The sequence below is a fragment of the Lissotriton helveticus genome, chromosome 2_2, assembly GCF_964261635.1.
Source record: "Lissotriton helveticus chromosome 2_2, aLisHel1.1, whole genome shotgun sequence".
NCBI lineage: Eukaryota > Metazoa > Chordata > Amphibia > Caudata > Salamandridae > Lissotriton > Lissotriton helveticus.
Window position 1 is genome coordinate 418,495,648 of NC_136060.1, and position 14,992 is coordinate 418,510,639.

General features: G+C 46.0%; 1 protein-coding gene across 2 annotated transcripts in view; it reads right to left on the reverse strand.

Annotated features, from left to right (window-relative positions):
- The window catches only part of IMMT (inner membrane mitochondrial protein), a 442,904-nt gene that overhangs the window by 384,107 nt on the left and 43,805 nt on the right, over positions 1 to 14,992 (reverse strand). For both annotated transcript variants that reach the window (XM_078678663.1, XM_078678664.1), the window contains exon 2: positions 4,479 to 4,552. In XM_078678663.1, coding sequence (XP_078534789.1) covers positions 4,479 to 4,552 — 74 coding nt within the window. The remainder of the gene's footprint in view (positions 1 to 4,478; positions 4,553 to 14,992) is intronic.

Sequence of the window (14,992 nt, forward strand, 5' to 3'; positions counted from 1 at the left end):
TGTTAGGCAAATTGTGGCAGGACCTCTAGCGAGCGGTTTCCATATAAAATTCTATGGGTTCTGTTTCCAACCTTTCCCACCTCAATCTATCCCTTTCTCAGAGTTGGAAGCCGCCCTTATTCAGGTAGAGGTCCAGGAACTCCTTTCCAAGGGAGCCATTTACCCATCCACGCCCTATCCCTTGGTCTTCCTCACCAATTTATACCTAGTGGAAAAGTGAGTAAGGGCAAGCACCTGGTGATCAAGTTCTGAGAATTCAAAGATTGGCTGGCCTTTCGCCATTTCAAGATAGAGGGTATTCATCTTCTCTGAAATCTACTTAGGCCCAACGATTGTCTGGTGCATTTAGATCTAAAGGATGCTTATCTGACGATCCCAATATTCTAGCCACATTGTTGGTTCCTAAAGATCCAATAGCAGGGTCAGACCTCCGAATTTAACTCCCTCCCCTTTGGCCTATTTTACACTCCCTGGTGTTTTACCAAGGTCCTCAAGCCTGTTGTCAAACATCGAAGGGTCTCCGTGATATGCATGATGTTGTGCTTGGACGACATGCTCTTCATGGATCAGTGCCCACACACGTTATTGGCCCACCTTAGAAAAACTGTAGACCTTCTCCAAAACCCGGGGTTCATTATAAATTGCCCCTTTCCAGTTCCTTACCTTCCTGGGGTTTGTGATCAACTCGGTGGATAGGATCCTGAGTCTTCCATCAAGGAAGATGGCCAAAATACAACAAACGGTATGCAGGGCCATGTCCAGATCGTCCAACTCCCTCCAGCAGATAGCCAAAGTAGTTGGCCTTCTGTCGTCCTTCATTCCGGCCATTTTCCCCAGGCCCCTTCACTTTCGGGCCTTACAATGTTTGAAGGCATCTCACCTGTGTCCCGGCCTCACGTACCCGCAACATGTTGCCTGGAAAAAGCAAAGGACGAAATAAAACGGTAGCTCACACACATGGAAGCATGGAAAAAGTGAGCGATCTTCGGTTCTCCACCGGACCTGGTGATAGAGTCAGATGCCAGTGGTACTGGTTGGGGCACACGTTGTGGGGAGTTTAACACTGGAGGCGGATGTTCCGCCGCAGAACAATCCATGCACATCAATTGCCCCGAACTGATTACAGACACCTTCGCGGTATAATGATGGGCCCAGTAACGTGCTTAGTGTTGTGTGCCCTTAAAAATTGACAATGTAGTGGCAGTCGGCTACATCAATCGTCTGGGGGGCATGAGGTCCAGACCCCACTCGGATCTGGCCAAGAGTTTCTGGGAATACTGCCCAGACCACCATCTTAGTGGTGGCAGAGCACCTCCCGGGCATGGCCAGACAGGTCGTGGATTGGCAATCATGGCACCTCAGGGATAAGAGCCTGTAGCAACTGCCCCCAGTCCTGTTTCAAGCCCTCTCAGACCAATGGGGCTCCATCACAATAGACCTCTTTGCACCCCCCTGGTTCATCAACTTCCCCAGTACTAAAGTTGGAGACCAGATCACAGTGTGCCTTCCACGACGATTGGTCGGTAGAGAGAAGGGTTATGCCCGCTCTCCTTTTGCCACGATAATGAGACTTGCTGCGCAGACTCGTAGGTAGTTGGCGCATTGTAGGCAGTTGGTGGATCTGGTGGTAGTGACCCTGAGGTGGAAGTCGCAAGTTTGGTTTCCGGGTCTGATGGAACTTTCATGGGATTTTCCAACCCGTCTACCCCTAAGTCAGGACCTCGCCAGGGATCCCTCCGTGAATCTTCACCACCCGACGATGAACGGAACCCTCCAAATTATGGTGTGGAGGATTATAGGTCTCAATGGCAAGTCCCGGGACTTTCAAAAAACGCTGCTGACCTACTCTCCCAAGCCAAGGCGGACAGTATGATCAAACACTACCAATCGGCTTGGTCTCGATGGTTGGGTTGGTGTCAGCAATGTGACTTGGATCACATGGGGACGGAACTTGTTCATATCTTGAATTCCTTAGCCTACAGATTGGTCAACACTTTTAGTTAGTGATTTCCTCTGGCCATGCCGTGGGAGAACATCCTCTGGTCAGGAAACTTTTAAGATGCATAAGATTATCTCTTCCTTCAGAGCAGAGGCAGACCGTTCTTTGGGACGCCAACAAGGTACTGAACCTGTTCCTTCCCTGGCCTAGCAACAAATACCTTTGTATTTGCAGTTATGGGCAAAACCGGCCACTGCTGTGTTTAGTGTCATGCAGACGGATCAGGGATGTCCGAGCCCTGGTGGAGATTACGGAAAGGACGTTTACCCCAGATGGGGACACCTTCCACATGTCTAGACGTACAAAGTGTAACTCCAGGCAGATTTCATACCCAGCCTTTGCAGGTTCTCCAAAACTACTTGTGGTTCGTTGTATCGTGGCCTGAAACCCTAACTAAAGAATTTCGCCCTCAAGGGAAGCAGCAGTTGTTCATTGCCCTTCGTAAACCGTATAAGGCGAACTCTTACCCGACCAGTTGACAGTGGGTTTGAAGGGCCATGCAAGAGGCTGGCATGGACACCAAAGTGTTCAGAGCGCAGTCTACCAGAGGGGCTATGGCATCATAGGCCTTTGTGCTTGGAGCTCGCTTGGAGGAAATTCTGTATGCAGCGGACTGGTCCTCAGATTTGACCTTCAAAAGGTTCTACTTCAAGCCAGTTCCCTTCACAAAGCTTAAAATGTCATAATCCTCGGATCAGGGACCTGACAGAGTGAAATCTTTCCTAGCATTTGTAACAGAAAGTTAGAATTCTATTGAGAACATGGTGGCGAGGATTAGCCCACCCAATGCTCGGTGTTCATCGCCTACCCTGAGATACAGGATATAATTAATTTGGTGAAAGTACTATGCACAAGTGTGAGAAGAGTATATAATAATGAGCCTCTGACCAAGGAGAATAGAGAGTCAATTGTGAATATATGGAAGATACCAACACTAGAGAACTGGCTGGGAGGTCTGTGCCTAGCTGGAGACTAAAGTCAGAAATAGTGGCATACAAACATTTGATCTTGTGGGCCTCTGTAGGGTCTTGTGGAACAACTTTGGAAGCCAGATTGTTCCAAGGAAGAAACTAAGTAACCAGCATCTAGCAGAACCATTTGAAGCTTGTCTCAAAAGGGAGAGAGGCTGCACACATGTGTAGACCAAACAAACAATTTATTAACTATTCATTTAGTAATCCACACCGAGCGTAAATAGAATCTACATCTCTTATGAGCACAGGAATATGTGAAACACAGAGCCAGACTATTTTATTCTCCTCATGGAGTAGTTTAAAGCAGTTTACCTCTATGGCTCCGATTATCCACACAAACTACGATATATTTTCATGCACGTTCTTTGGCAGAATTTTCACCCACAATCAATAGCATTTAAAATAAAATTGGAATAGCTAGCATGTTTTCAAAAGTCAACATTCTTTTGTTGCGTTTCTTACTCAGCTTGAAGGAAATATGCAGAAAAATAATTTATGACAGGCCTTGCACAATCAGATAACTGGCACCACAAGCACATCCATAGGTTAACTGACTTCAGGAAGTTACTGCACCAGCAAGTTCAACCAAACTTTGTAAGTTTACATAAATCCATTTGAATACTTGTTTTTTTACAAAACAAACATATTGTTATAATGATACTATTAGAATGAATACAAACATCTGCTTTAACAGATGTATACTTTGTCTGCCAACTGATCTGTCTGTGCCATCTGCTTTCTTCTGGTACACTCTCCCTCCTAAATTGGTACTTGCTCTCCTTCCTAGACTCCTTGTCTTCTATTCTATTATTTCTCCTCATGTTCTCTGCACCAAATGGGATTATGTACTGCTCCTCTGTCCTTCTTTGCAGATAGTAATACGCATGCATCTCCCAAGTTTCAATATGCCACGTTAAACATTTTCAAAGATTTTTTCTCCTTTACTCTGAAGCTCTTACTTTTGTCCAATTTGTTTCTTTGGGAAATTGGACCTGTTACTTTTCTGGCCTAAATTCCAACACATAAATAATATAATTATGGAATTCATGTGTGTAGTCTGTTCAGATAAAAGCAAAATAATACAAACACGTTGAGGTTGTGCGGGAAGAAGTCTGATGAACCACACACTGATCTCTCTGGTTTTAGGTAGTAACAAGCAAACCACTGATTGATTTACATTCTCATACTTAAAATCTGGATATTGTCTTGCCCTTACATTTTTCCCAAAACAGAATTAAAATAGGGTAGTGCCTGAAATCTCACAGACACCCAATGCTCCTCACATTCGCCATTTCACCCCAAGTCAAAAGCATCTTTTATAAGAATCTTAACTAGTCTCGAGCTGTGGTGGCTATCTTCTAATGGCAAGGGAAGGCTTAACAGAAGACATCCAACCAGTGCCCTAAAGTTATAAAACTCTACAGGCAAACATTGCATGCAATAAACAATCTTCAAACCGAGAAATATAATACAATACTAACTGATATAGTTAGTGCATTACATACCCAGAGCCTCCAGATGAAGCATATCTACGGCATGGTCTTAGTGGACGGAGGGACGATTTACCACACAGGCAGTTCTATAAAATGAAATGAGAGAGAACGACAAAGCATAAACACCACTGCAATTTTCCAAGATATCAGACATCACAGAACGCTTCTTTCAGGCTTCATGTAAACATTTTAGGATTTAGATCCACAATCGACATTAATGCTGCTCTTTTGTGCAGAGTATAAATGTCTTTAAAAAATACATTTTATTTTCACATATTATTTGATTTCCAGATTACTGTAAGAAATTGGGGTACTTGGTGGAGGGGTGTGTAAGTGGTAAAACCCTTCTCACAAGTAGCAACCACAATCCTAGTCAGGGTAAAGTCATAAACAACCCCCAAGTTAATCTAATCCTCCTCCACCACTTTTAGATCATCACTTGTAGTGAGGTTAACAGGAGGATCCAAACGTGGATTTCTGGGAGGGGAAGGTGACCCTCTTGAAGAGGTGGCAGTAACTGGGACTGTAGAAGAAGGGGGGGGAGGCTGCTGCGTGCCCTCTCTGCATTAATTTCACATTTAGCCCCGGGGAGGTGGTGGTCCCCTGGGCTGCCCCCCTGTGACATTTATATCTTATTTAGCCCCAGGGAGGTGGTGGTCCCCGAGAATGCGGGGGAGCAGGACCCCCAAACACATTATTACATTTGCCTTGGGAAGGTGGCAGTCCGCAGGGCACTGGGGTTCAGAGCAGGCAACCCCCTGCATAAATTATTAACAATGCCCTTGGAAGGTGGGGGTACCTGTGAATTTAGGACTTCTACGAGGATAGCCCCGCGCGTCCCCCTCCTACATATATCGGACATGCCCCCGGGACCTGGCCCTTCCTGGGGCTCACATTACAGAAGCGTGGGAGGCCGCGCCTCTTTTTTTGCAACTTCTGCACCCTGTCCCCCAAGAGACCTAAGGGGACAGGGTGCTTCTGCCCCCCCCCCTCTTTATGTTTTTTTCTGTGACTCGGTTGAAGATGGCTGCCAACACTTCCTGGTTTGAAGTGTTGGCAGCCAATCAGATCTCAGCATGAGATCCGGAGAGGTCGCGGATCCTCCACATCCCGAGATATACAACTGGAAAGGTCTTTAAATAACTCCGCAACTACTGAACGGATTTACACCAAATCACAAAAAGGTCGCTTTCTGGACCAACAGCTACCTTTCTGCCAAATTTGGAGTAATTCCATTCAGCAGTTCGGGCTGTAGCAGTGTCTAAATTTCCCATGGAAATTAACATGGGGAAATCGCATTTTGGGACCTCCACCATTTTCTCGCCCTCCGCTTAATGGATCACGCCGACACTTTTAAGGCAGTAGCTGCAGTGAGTTGCAAACTAGCTTTGAATATTTTGTGAGGATTAATCAAACAACGCCAACGTTATTGGCAAATGAACAAATGCTCTTTCTATGGAAACTTCTTCTTAACTATAACTATCTACTAACTATGACTGACTGCCAGTAGGTAATTAATATAAATATATTTATTTCTGTTAAACTTGGTATTGGTATAACTTAGATATTGCATTTGCTGTGCTTATCTGTTTGGTTAAGTAGAATTTAGAACAAATACTCACTAGAGGCAGTGTAGGGAGGCTTCGCATTTATTACCCAAAATGAACAGCAGCCCTCATCACCATACCAGAGAACCTTATAAGCGAGTCCAGGTCCCAGGGAAATCGCTCCCCCTCCACACAACTACACCCCCCAGACTCTCAGGAGGGCCAATCTAGAGATCAGGTGCTGGACGTGCCCGGACCGGGGACAGACGGCAAGCACAATATTCTCCCTAGGATGTTTCACATGATTCCCCTTCTGCACAGGAGCGACCAGAGACCTAGTCAGACAGTCCTTCTCAGATGATTACACATTAGACATGGTGTACCCGCAGTTATAATACCCCAGTTCTCCAGTGTAAAGCATTGGCTGGCATATAGAAACATTTACAATACAGAGCTGAATTCGAGAGCGATCACCTTACCAAAGGTATGGCCTATTGACTACCATGCATGGACTCAAATCTAGCCTCACCTACCGTTATAGAACAATGAGATCCTGCTCGACATCACCCGATGAGATATGTATTCAGAGGTTACTGTACATAAGTAATGGATGTTAAGCTACACTCGCAATAGATACTACTGTACTGTTATTTTTTTGAAAATGCCAATACAAATTATTTATAAAAATAAACAAAACAGAGAACCTTATAAGTTTTTGAGCCATGCAGCACATTATCCTGGGTGCAACAACATCTACTGTTACTTAACATGTCACTGGTGAACGGTCACACACGCCTAAGTAAGTGCTTCTGTGCTTTTTAATGAAAATATTATAAAGCCTCTTCAAAATTCTAAAACAAAGTATTCCTTTAACAAAGACGATTCAACTTTAATGGGCACATTATAGCAGCACTGCATTGAGAAGTACTTATTTAAATTATTTTTGTGTTCAAATCTCAGTGTGAATTTATATATCTGATGTGCCTTTACACACAATAATGAAGAAAAAAGATATAGTGAAATGAGCTATAAAAGAGGCCTGTTAAACAATGACATTTTAAATATCCAAATCCCTGAAGCATTAAAAACTGAACAATCACTTTGGTGAAGAATGAAAGCAGCTAATGAGGGGAGGCGGCGATTAAGAAGAAACGTGGACAGAGCAGAAAATGAAGGAAGAATGAAGACAAGGGAAGGACTAGGCATTAAGGGGAGGAAGAAAAACAGATACGGAGGAAGATCAAGAAAAGAGTAACTCTGCTTTATTAAATACACAGTGATTAATTATGTAAAGTTGAGGGGTGACAGGGCTGTATCATTCTTGGCCAGTCTCATCAATGCATAGCAGTGCTGTCCAAGACACACAATAGCGATTTAGGACACCATCTCACGGAGTGCCAAGCTTGGGGGGGGGGGCGCCATTTACGCATGCATTGTGAAAGCACAGGCCATTGTTCATTCTAAGGACTCGTTCTTTCAGACTGTAAGTGAACATGGTGCTCCTGCTCACCTCCTCGAGCTTGGTGCACGCACCACCAAAAGAGATTGTTGCATTGGGCGCCAGGAGCGCTAAAGCCGGCGCTGCCAACATGCTTGCTTAGACATTTGTTAATTCAACCACTTACATTGACGTGAGTATTGAAAAATACATCACAAATTAACTAACTCCACATAAAGATAGAAACAATGTCATTTTTAGGTCTCGCCTGTCGATGCGCATGCGCATCGAGCTTGCGAGACTATGGGGGCTTAAACACTCTTTAACCAACTTGCAAGGAATCGTGGCGATTCCTTGCAGTGCCCGTGAAATTTAAGCTCAATGCGCATGCGCATTGAGCTTAAAAGCGCGTGCACATGCCCCCAGCCGCCTGCCTTGCCCACTCTCTCTCTCACAGCCTCCCCCAGCTCCGCCCCCTCACTTCTTGATTGCACGGCCGCTAGGCCGTGCCTCCCCTACTCTCCTCCCCCCTCCTCCTACTCTCCTCCCTGCCGTGTCGCACCTCTCCCCTCTCCCCGCTCCGCCCCCTCCCCTGCCCGCCGTGTCGCAGAACACAGAAGCTTGTTTCCACTGGGGACTTGCTGCCGATGCACCAAAGCTGGCCTGCTACACTCAGGGCCACACCTGGAGGCCCCGGCCTCCCTTGCCAAAGCATCCCTCCTGGATGCCCGGATCCAAAATGCCTGCGTGGTGCTGCCGATTACGCTGCCGTCATTCACCATCACAGGCATGTGGATAGTGTAAGTGCGTCTCCTTGTACCAAAACGTGCATGCTCTCTGACAATGTGTACAGACAGTGTAATTGTGATGTGTATATCTTCATTTGTAGGCGCCAACTGTTTCCCCATCCTGGAAATGGCTGGTTGTGTACCATCCCTGGAAAGAATTCAGCATGTTTCTTGTTTATTCATTGACCGTTCATATAGGTCGAACCCGTACATTCCGCACTTTCGGTAAAGAAGGCAATAACACGTTTCCCATCTTTAATAACCACCAGCAAGGAACAAATGCGTAACACCACAGCTTTTTTCCAATCGTAAAATGTAATAGCATTTCAACAACTTTTCAATAAATTGTGCTCTCCTCCCCCCTCCTCCTCCTACTCTCCTCCCCTGCCTGCCGTGTCGCACCTCTCCACGCTCCGCCCCCTCCCCTGCCCGCCGTGTCGCATTTCTCCTCCCCCCTCCCCTTCTCGCTCTTCCCTTTTAAACTTGTTTGATGAAGTTGGCAGGTCTTCTTTTACACTTCTTGCACTTCTGCACGGTCAGCTCAGCTCTGCTCTTTTAGTAGCCACAGTCCACGACAGTTCATGCTCACCACAAGTGGGCTGCTCCTCCTATCGGCTACCACCCGCCCACTTGCTCGCCTGCCTGCCTCCCGGCAACAGCTCTTGCGCCTCTGCTTTGACTCTGTTTTGAGATCGGGGATCACACCAAGAGCTAATGGATTAGGCTTCTTAGGCGCTTTCTTTGCCGTTCTAGCGGCGGTCCTCTTGACGAGGCACAGCGCGGATCAACAAATCTCAAGGAGCAGGTCGCTTGCCTATCCGTTGCTTCTACCTCCAATCCCAGCGTACTCGCAATATGTCACTTTTGGTGCCCAAAGTCTTTAGTAGGAACTACTCTTAGGCAAGAAGTACAGTAAAAACAGTTCGCTTTACGTAAAGTGGTTCCAATATAAACACGTCTACATGTTTACAAAATGTAACCATTGTGACCATTTACAATTCGACAAGAATGTTTCTTGATTACATGAAAAACAAAGGATGCACGATTGGAGACGGTTTTCAAAATAAAATGTACCCAAACAAAATGTGTACCTTGAAAAAAAGAAGTAAGAAAATTACAGGATGTTTTCTCGTAATTATTGCGCAATTCTTAAAGTATAATTTTAATAACCATTTCTCTAAGGCATCAGTTATTAAAAACATGTTCAATACATGCCATTAATTACAAAAAAAAATGATAACTAAAATTCAGTGTTAAACTATTATTGGTCACATGCAGATATAGATATGGGCAATATTCTTAAAGATATATGTACGAAAAAGATGCCTTCCCACTAGACGGAAGCATTTTTCCTGTATATTACATCTGAATCCACTGTGTGTAAATGGAAATATCACACTCGACATTTAATGTTTTTTTTTTAAATATGTTCCAATAATTTATACACAGATAGGTCAGAGCACACTAAGTTAAAGAACATTGCTTGACATGTTTGCCATGAGTTGTGCAAAAAATGTGACCCTAAACAAAGTACAAAGCTAATCCATCAGGTAACGCCACTCACACACGCAACGCCACTCACACACGCAACGCCACTCACACACGCCACTCATCCACGCAACGCCACTCATCCACGCAACGCCACTCGTCCACGCAACGCCACTCGTCCACGCAACGCCACTCGTCCACGCAACGCCACTCATCCATTTGCAAAACGAAAAAGGTCAAACTCTTCTATTGCGAGACCTATTGCATTTTCAATGCTTGTTAAATTATGGCTTCCTTTTACAATTTGTCCACTTCAGGCTTGTTTGCACTGGTCTGCCTGTAGTGTCCCCTAAACATCCTACATTTTTAACAAGTGTGCACTGAATAATTTGCACAACACGAAAGACTCTTTAGTCCTCTAGAGGCAACAGTGGTAAAATAACTAAAGTCATATAAGACTCGACGGGGAAATTCCTGCAGACCCACTGATAGCCGTCCTCGGATACACCAAGCAGCTGCCCAGAGAATACAGAAAATTCACTGACATGGCGTTGCTTCTGGCCAAACGGCGTGTTGCTTGCCGTTGGAGCAGGGGCAGAGCGCCCAAGTTCAAGGACTGGCTGACTGACTTAACATACTGCCAGGACCAACATACCACCTTGGCTGAACTGCTGCCTCTTTCGTGCCGACCCAAGGACGTTTGGGATCCACTGGTACACTACTTGCTTAAGCGCTCCAACGACGATGTGCAGTCGGATGACGAGCCTGCCACTCCCCAGCGCCACTGACATTCTTCCCATACAGGTCCTGCGATCTCGGGACAGCTTCGCAGACTCCCCTCATCGGACATGGCTCACTGCCCCCGTAGATTCCCCGTAGAGTGAACTGCCCTACCTGGGCGGGAATGCCCTATCTCCCCTATCCGTGTCTACACGTCCCCATCGCCACCACGCCGCGGGATCGCCTCCTCTGGCGAGCCGTGTCCTTCGTGCCCCATGGCTTCTAAGACTGACACCCCACGGACACCAACGGCCCTTGAGAATGAGCACTGGACACATCATTACCCACACCGCGCCTCCTGCTGAGACCGCCAAAATACACCATTGACACACATTTCCACTACGCAGTCATGCACCACCTCTTAGTTGTAACCTGGTTGGGGAGTTTCTTGGTTCTTGTTATGCAATCTACCAAACAGCAGTGAGAGCCTTCTCTCGCTCAAAAAAAGCCTGTTCGACTGCTGCTCATCCTAGCTTGGCCTACGTCGTAGGACGCAGAGGTTACGCTGTTTCAAATTTTGATATGCCGTCGGGCCCCCGGGATGCCCACAAACAGGCTGTGTGTTGCACTTCCTCTTTCGCTGCCGGCCTCCGGGTTGTAGGCGATCCAAGCTGTGTATTTTCTTATGCCTTTTTTTTCTCAATAAAGCAGATTTGAAAACTAAAAAAAAAAAAAAAAAAAAAAATCATATAAGACTCCGAATTTCGCTCCTTAATGGTCATTTTTTTCTCAGAACAGTTAACCCTTCGCATCTCATATTAAGCCAATTACATACAGTGTTGTGGGTGGCTGTAGGAGGCTGACTTAGGATATGGTGCACACTTATTTAAGGGAAGCACCCTGCACTAATCCTGAGAACCCTTATGTTGATTTTAGTGGTCTTAGACAACCGTATAAAGCTCTCTAAGTGGTAGCTGTGGGAAGCAGCCTTAAGGCTTAGTCCAAAATGAGTGTAAAGCAGCTTGTTTTACCAGAACTAATTATATAGTGTAAGGTACGTGAAATAGAACCACACAGAGTCGTTATAAAAATGTGCATTTATTATAAACACTCAGTAACACATTGGTATATCTCCTACCTGGAGATATAATCACAATACATCTACAATAGAACAGGCAAGTAGCACAAATACATAGTGGTCTCCAGGGGGAGACCAAAACATATACTAAGAAAGTGGAATGCGAACCACGACCGAAGTCGAGACTGGACCCAGAAGACTGAGAAGAGCCGGGGACCCAAGGAACCATCCAAAGTAAGTATCCAGGAACCCCACGGAGGCCGTGGGCAGAGTGGGAACACAACAGCGTGCTCAATACAAGCCTATGGGGAAGTCGCAGTTGCAGTTTTCAAGGAGGACCATTCCCAGAGGACCCTGAAGAAACCCCGTGGAGGATGGAAGATTGGAGAGTCACCCAACCCGTGGATACCCGAGGAACCAGGATACCTACACCAGGGCAGCCAGGTGTATAGGCATCAAGTGACCATGGAAACCATCGTAGACAACAATGGAGGACTTCAGTAAAGATGCCACTGGCGAAGAAGGTTAAAGAGTGCGATGGAATCCAAGGGTGGATTCTTGAAGCAGAGTACCTGCAAGCAGAGGGGACAGAGTCTATGCCACTCGGGAGTGACCAGTATGCCTGGAAGACCAATGACCAATAAACGAAGATGCAGGAGTGATGACAGTGACCTTCGCGCTGCAGCTGTGAGGACCAGGTGATGCTGTGGAAGATCAGGAGCCATTTACGAGCTGTCCCACGTCGGAAGTCGAGAGCCAGGGGGACGGTGAGAAGACAGTGCAGGCCTCGAGGGAGTTGTAGAACCACCACCTGTGTTGCTGAGCCTTTCGAAGTCCATGGGACGTCAGGGACAGCAGACCGGTGAACTTTGTTGCAGTGCCTGCAGATGCACTGGAGTGACTCCTTCACTCCAAGGGAGATTCCTTCGGGTGTCTTGGATGTCCACGTGCCTGGAGAAGAACATGTATGTAACACAGGCACAGACGATGCAGAAGACTGGCAGGATGACGAGACCAGAAGCAGCAGGAGTTTGAGATGCAGTCTCGGTTTCCAAAGCGAAGTCCAAATTGCCCACACGGTTGAAGATGAAGTTGTTTTGTATACGAATCTTGTCCCACAACGGATATGAAGACCAACCCACAGGTAAGCCCTTAAGTACCCTATGGAAAGGGTTGAGACGATTCAGGGAGCTCTCCCAGGGGTGTTGGAAAGAGGGTAGATACTCCTGTGTCCTTTGTCCAGTTTCACACCTGAGCGGGAGCCAACAGCTCCCAGAACTGGTTCCAACCGGAGTATGCAAGGAGGCCACCAAATGTGCCCTTCAACGCAGCCTGGTGGCACTGGCAAGTGCTCCCACCACAGCCCAATACACTAAATCCTCTTGGGGAGGTGGTTACACCTCCCGGTGACAAGAGACCTATTGTCCTACATTCCCATGCTCGAGCCTGGCTCAGCAGCAGAAAGGCAGACTTGTGACTGTGGTCGGCAGCAGCACTAGCTTGCTGTTAGACCCTGAAAGGCTGGTACCGGAATACAGGTTGGCCCCAGTACATGGGATCCTACATCCCACACTGGAACCGGTGTTGGGGTAGAATTCCAACATGTTTAATACCAAACATGACCGGTTTCGGTGAAGCCAATATATAGTTGGGGGATCTTGTAACTGACTTGATGTCCACTATATATATGTAAAATGGCTGACCACACTTACAAAGCCGGGGGAATTGACTCCTAGGTGTGTGGGGGGGTGTCCTGCTCATGCAGGGCACCTTCACACTTAGAACCCAGCACCCTGCCTTCAGGATTGAATAGCATATCTTAGGGGTGACTTATAGGTTTTAAGTGCAGTGACCTCGGGTATAAGAAAATGTATATTTGTGGTGGGTGGAGCTAACACCAGCTCAAAAAGGCTGCCATGTCAGGCCTGTAGTCAGAGTTTGAGTGGTCTCTCATGGGTGGCATAATACATGCTGCAGCCCATGGGAGACCCTTGGTGTACCTATTCCCTGGGTACCTTAGTACCATATACTAGGGACTTAGAAGGGTACACCAGTAACCAATTAGGGCGGTACCAAGGTACTTACCGTGGTCCAATTTAGGAAGAGAGCACATTGACTGGGGTTATGATTAGCAAAATGCCAAACTAGGTCAGAAAAAAAGAGTGACACCACAAAAAGCAGATCCTACTTTCCTACAGTGACCTTTTACCAAAAGTAGATTTAATTAAAGAAACAGCCAATGGTTTCCGCAGCATACTATTGCTCATTTTGCTTTTGGACACTTTAATCAACCGGCATGTATGCTTGGATCAATCAGTGTCCGCTGTTGTGTTCATTCGTCTCCATCCTGCCATTCATCCACCGGTGAAGGCTGAGTAAATGAATTTAGTGGAAATGAAATTTAAAGACACACTTGCAGAGACAAAGCAGCAAGTATGTGCAATTAAAACACACAAATACGTTCCTGCTATTAACTAACCTGCTTCAGCCTACAGACAAAGATATTTTAAATCAAGAAGCGCAAACATTTGATTCTGCAGGATAAGTACCGTTTTTAAAAGCTTTCTTTGTTTAGGGTTCTCATTAAACAATCTTTCAGTTTGGTAAAGTCAAAAGCAACTTGTAGATTAGAAACAGCATTCTTTTCAGGTAGCTGCTACTTTCTTCGGCTATTACTTCTAACAAATGGAAACTTATTCTACCCTTGCAATCCTACAGCTAGTGGGAACTATCTGTAGCAAAGAAAAGAAAACACTACAAAAGGCACACAGTCCTCATTTTTCAGGCAAACACACACAGGACAAGCTTTGGCATAGCCAATAGGTCTCGCCTTAAATCTCAGGGCTCACAACAAGGGTGACACTTGAGAGCCCCCAGTATGCAGTTTGAGGCTACATGGAGGTTAGAAACACAAAAACGTTTAGTAAAATGGAGAATTCAGGGAGAGGTATTGAGACAAAAGAAGAAATTGCGGAGGTGGGACAGCTTTACAATGTGTCAGGACGTCCATTCTTACCGATAAATTAAAAGGCTGCTGTACAAATAGCTCTACGGTTAAGGGGGTTGCCAATCAGGATATTATAAGAGATTGTTTCCTCAGTGAAAGGCGGAATGCAGTGTCGCATCAGTGGAAAGGCTGTTCCTTTACTTGTGAGGACGTGAAAGGGTAAAATTGTTGCGTTTTGAAAAAAAAATTACAAAAAGGAAATACCTCACAGTAGAAAAAGTGAGGTTAGTTTCCGGTCCTGGGAAGGCATGGCTTGGCAGTTCGGGCTGGACTGTTCCCATGAGGCACAGGGTCAGACTGATTTGCATATGGCCATGTCTGAACAGGGGTGGCAGAGTGGGATAAAGAACGGTGATGGATTAAACCCAGATCTGTTGACTAGGTGCGAGTGTTTGATTGGTTCAGATGCTCCGTCCATCACCATCCCCTTTTGTACCACTTTGTTCGCCATAAGTTGGCA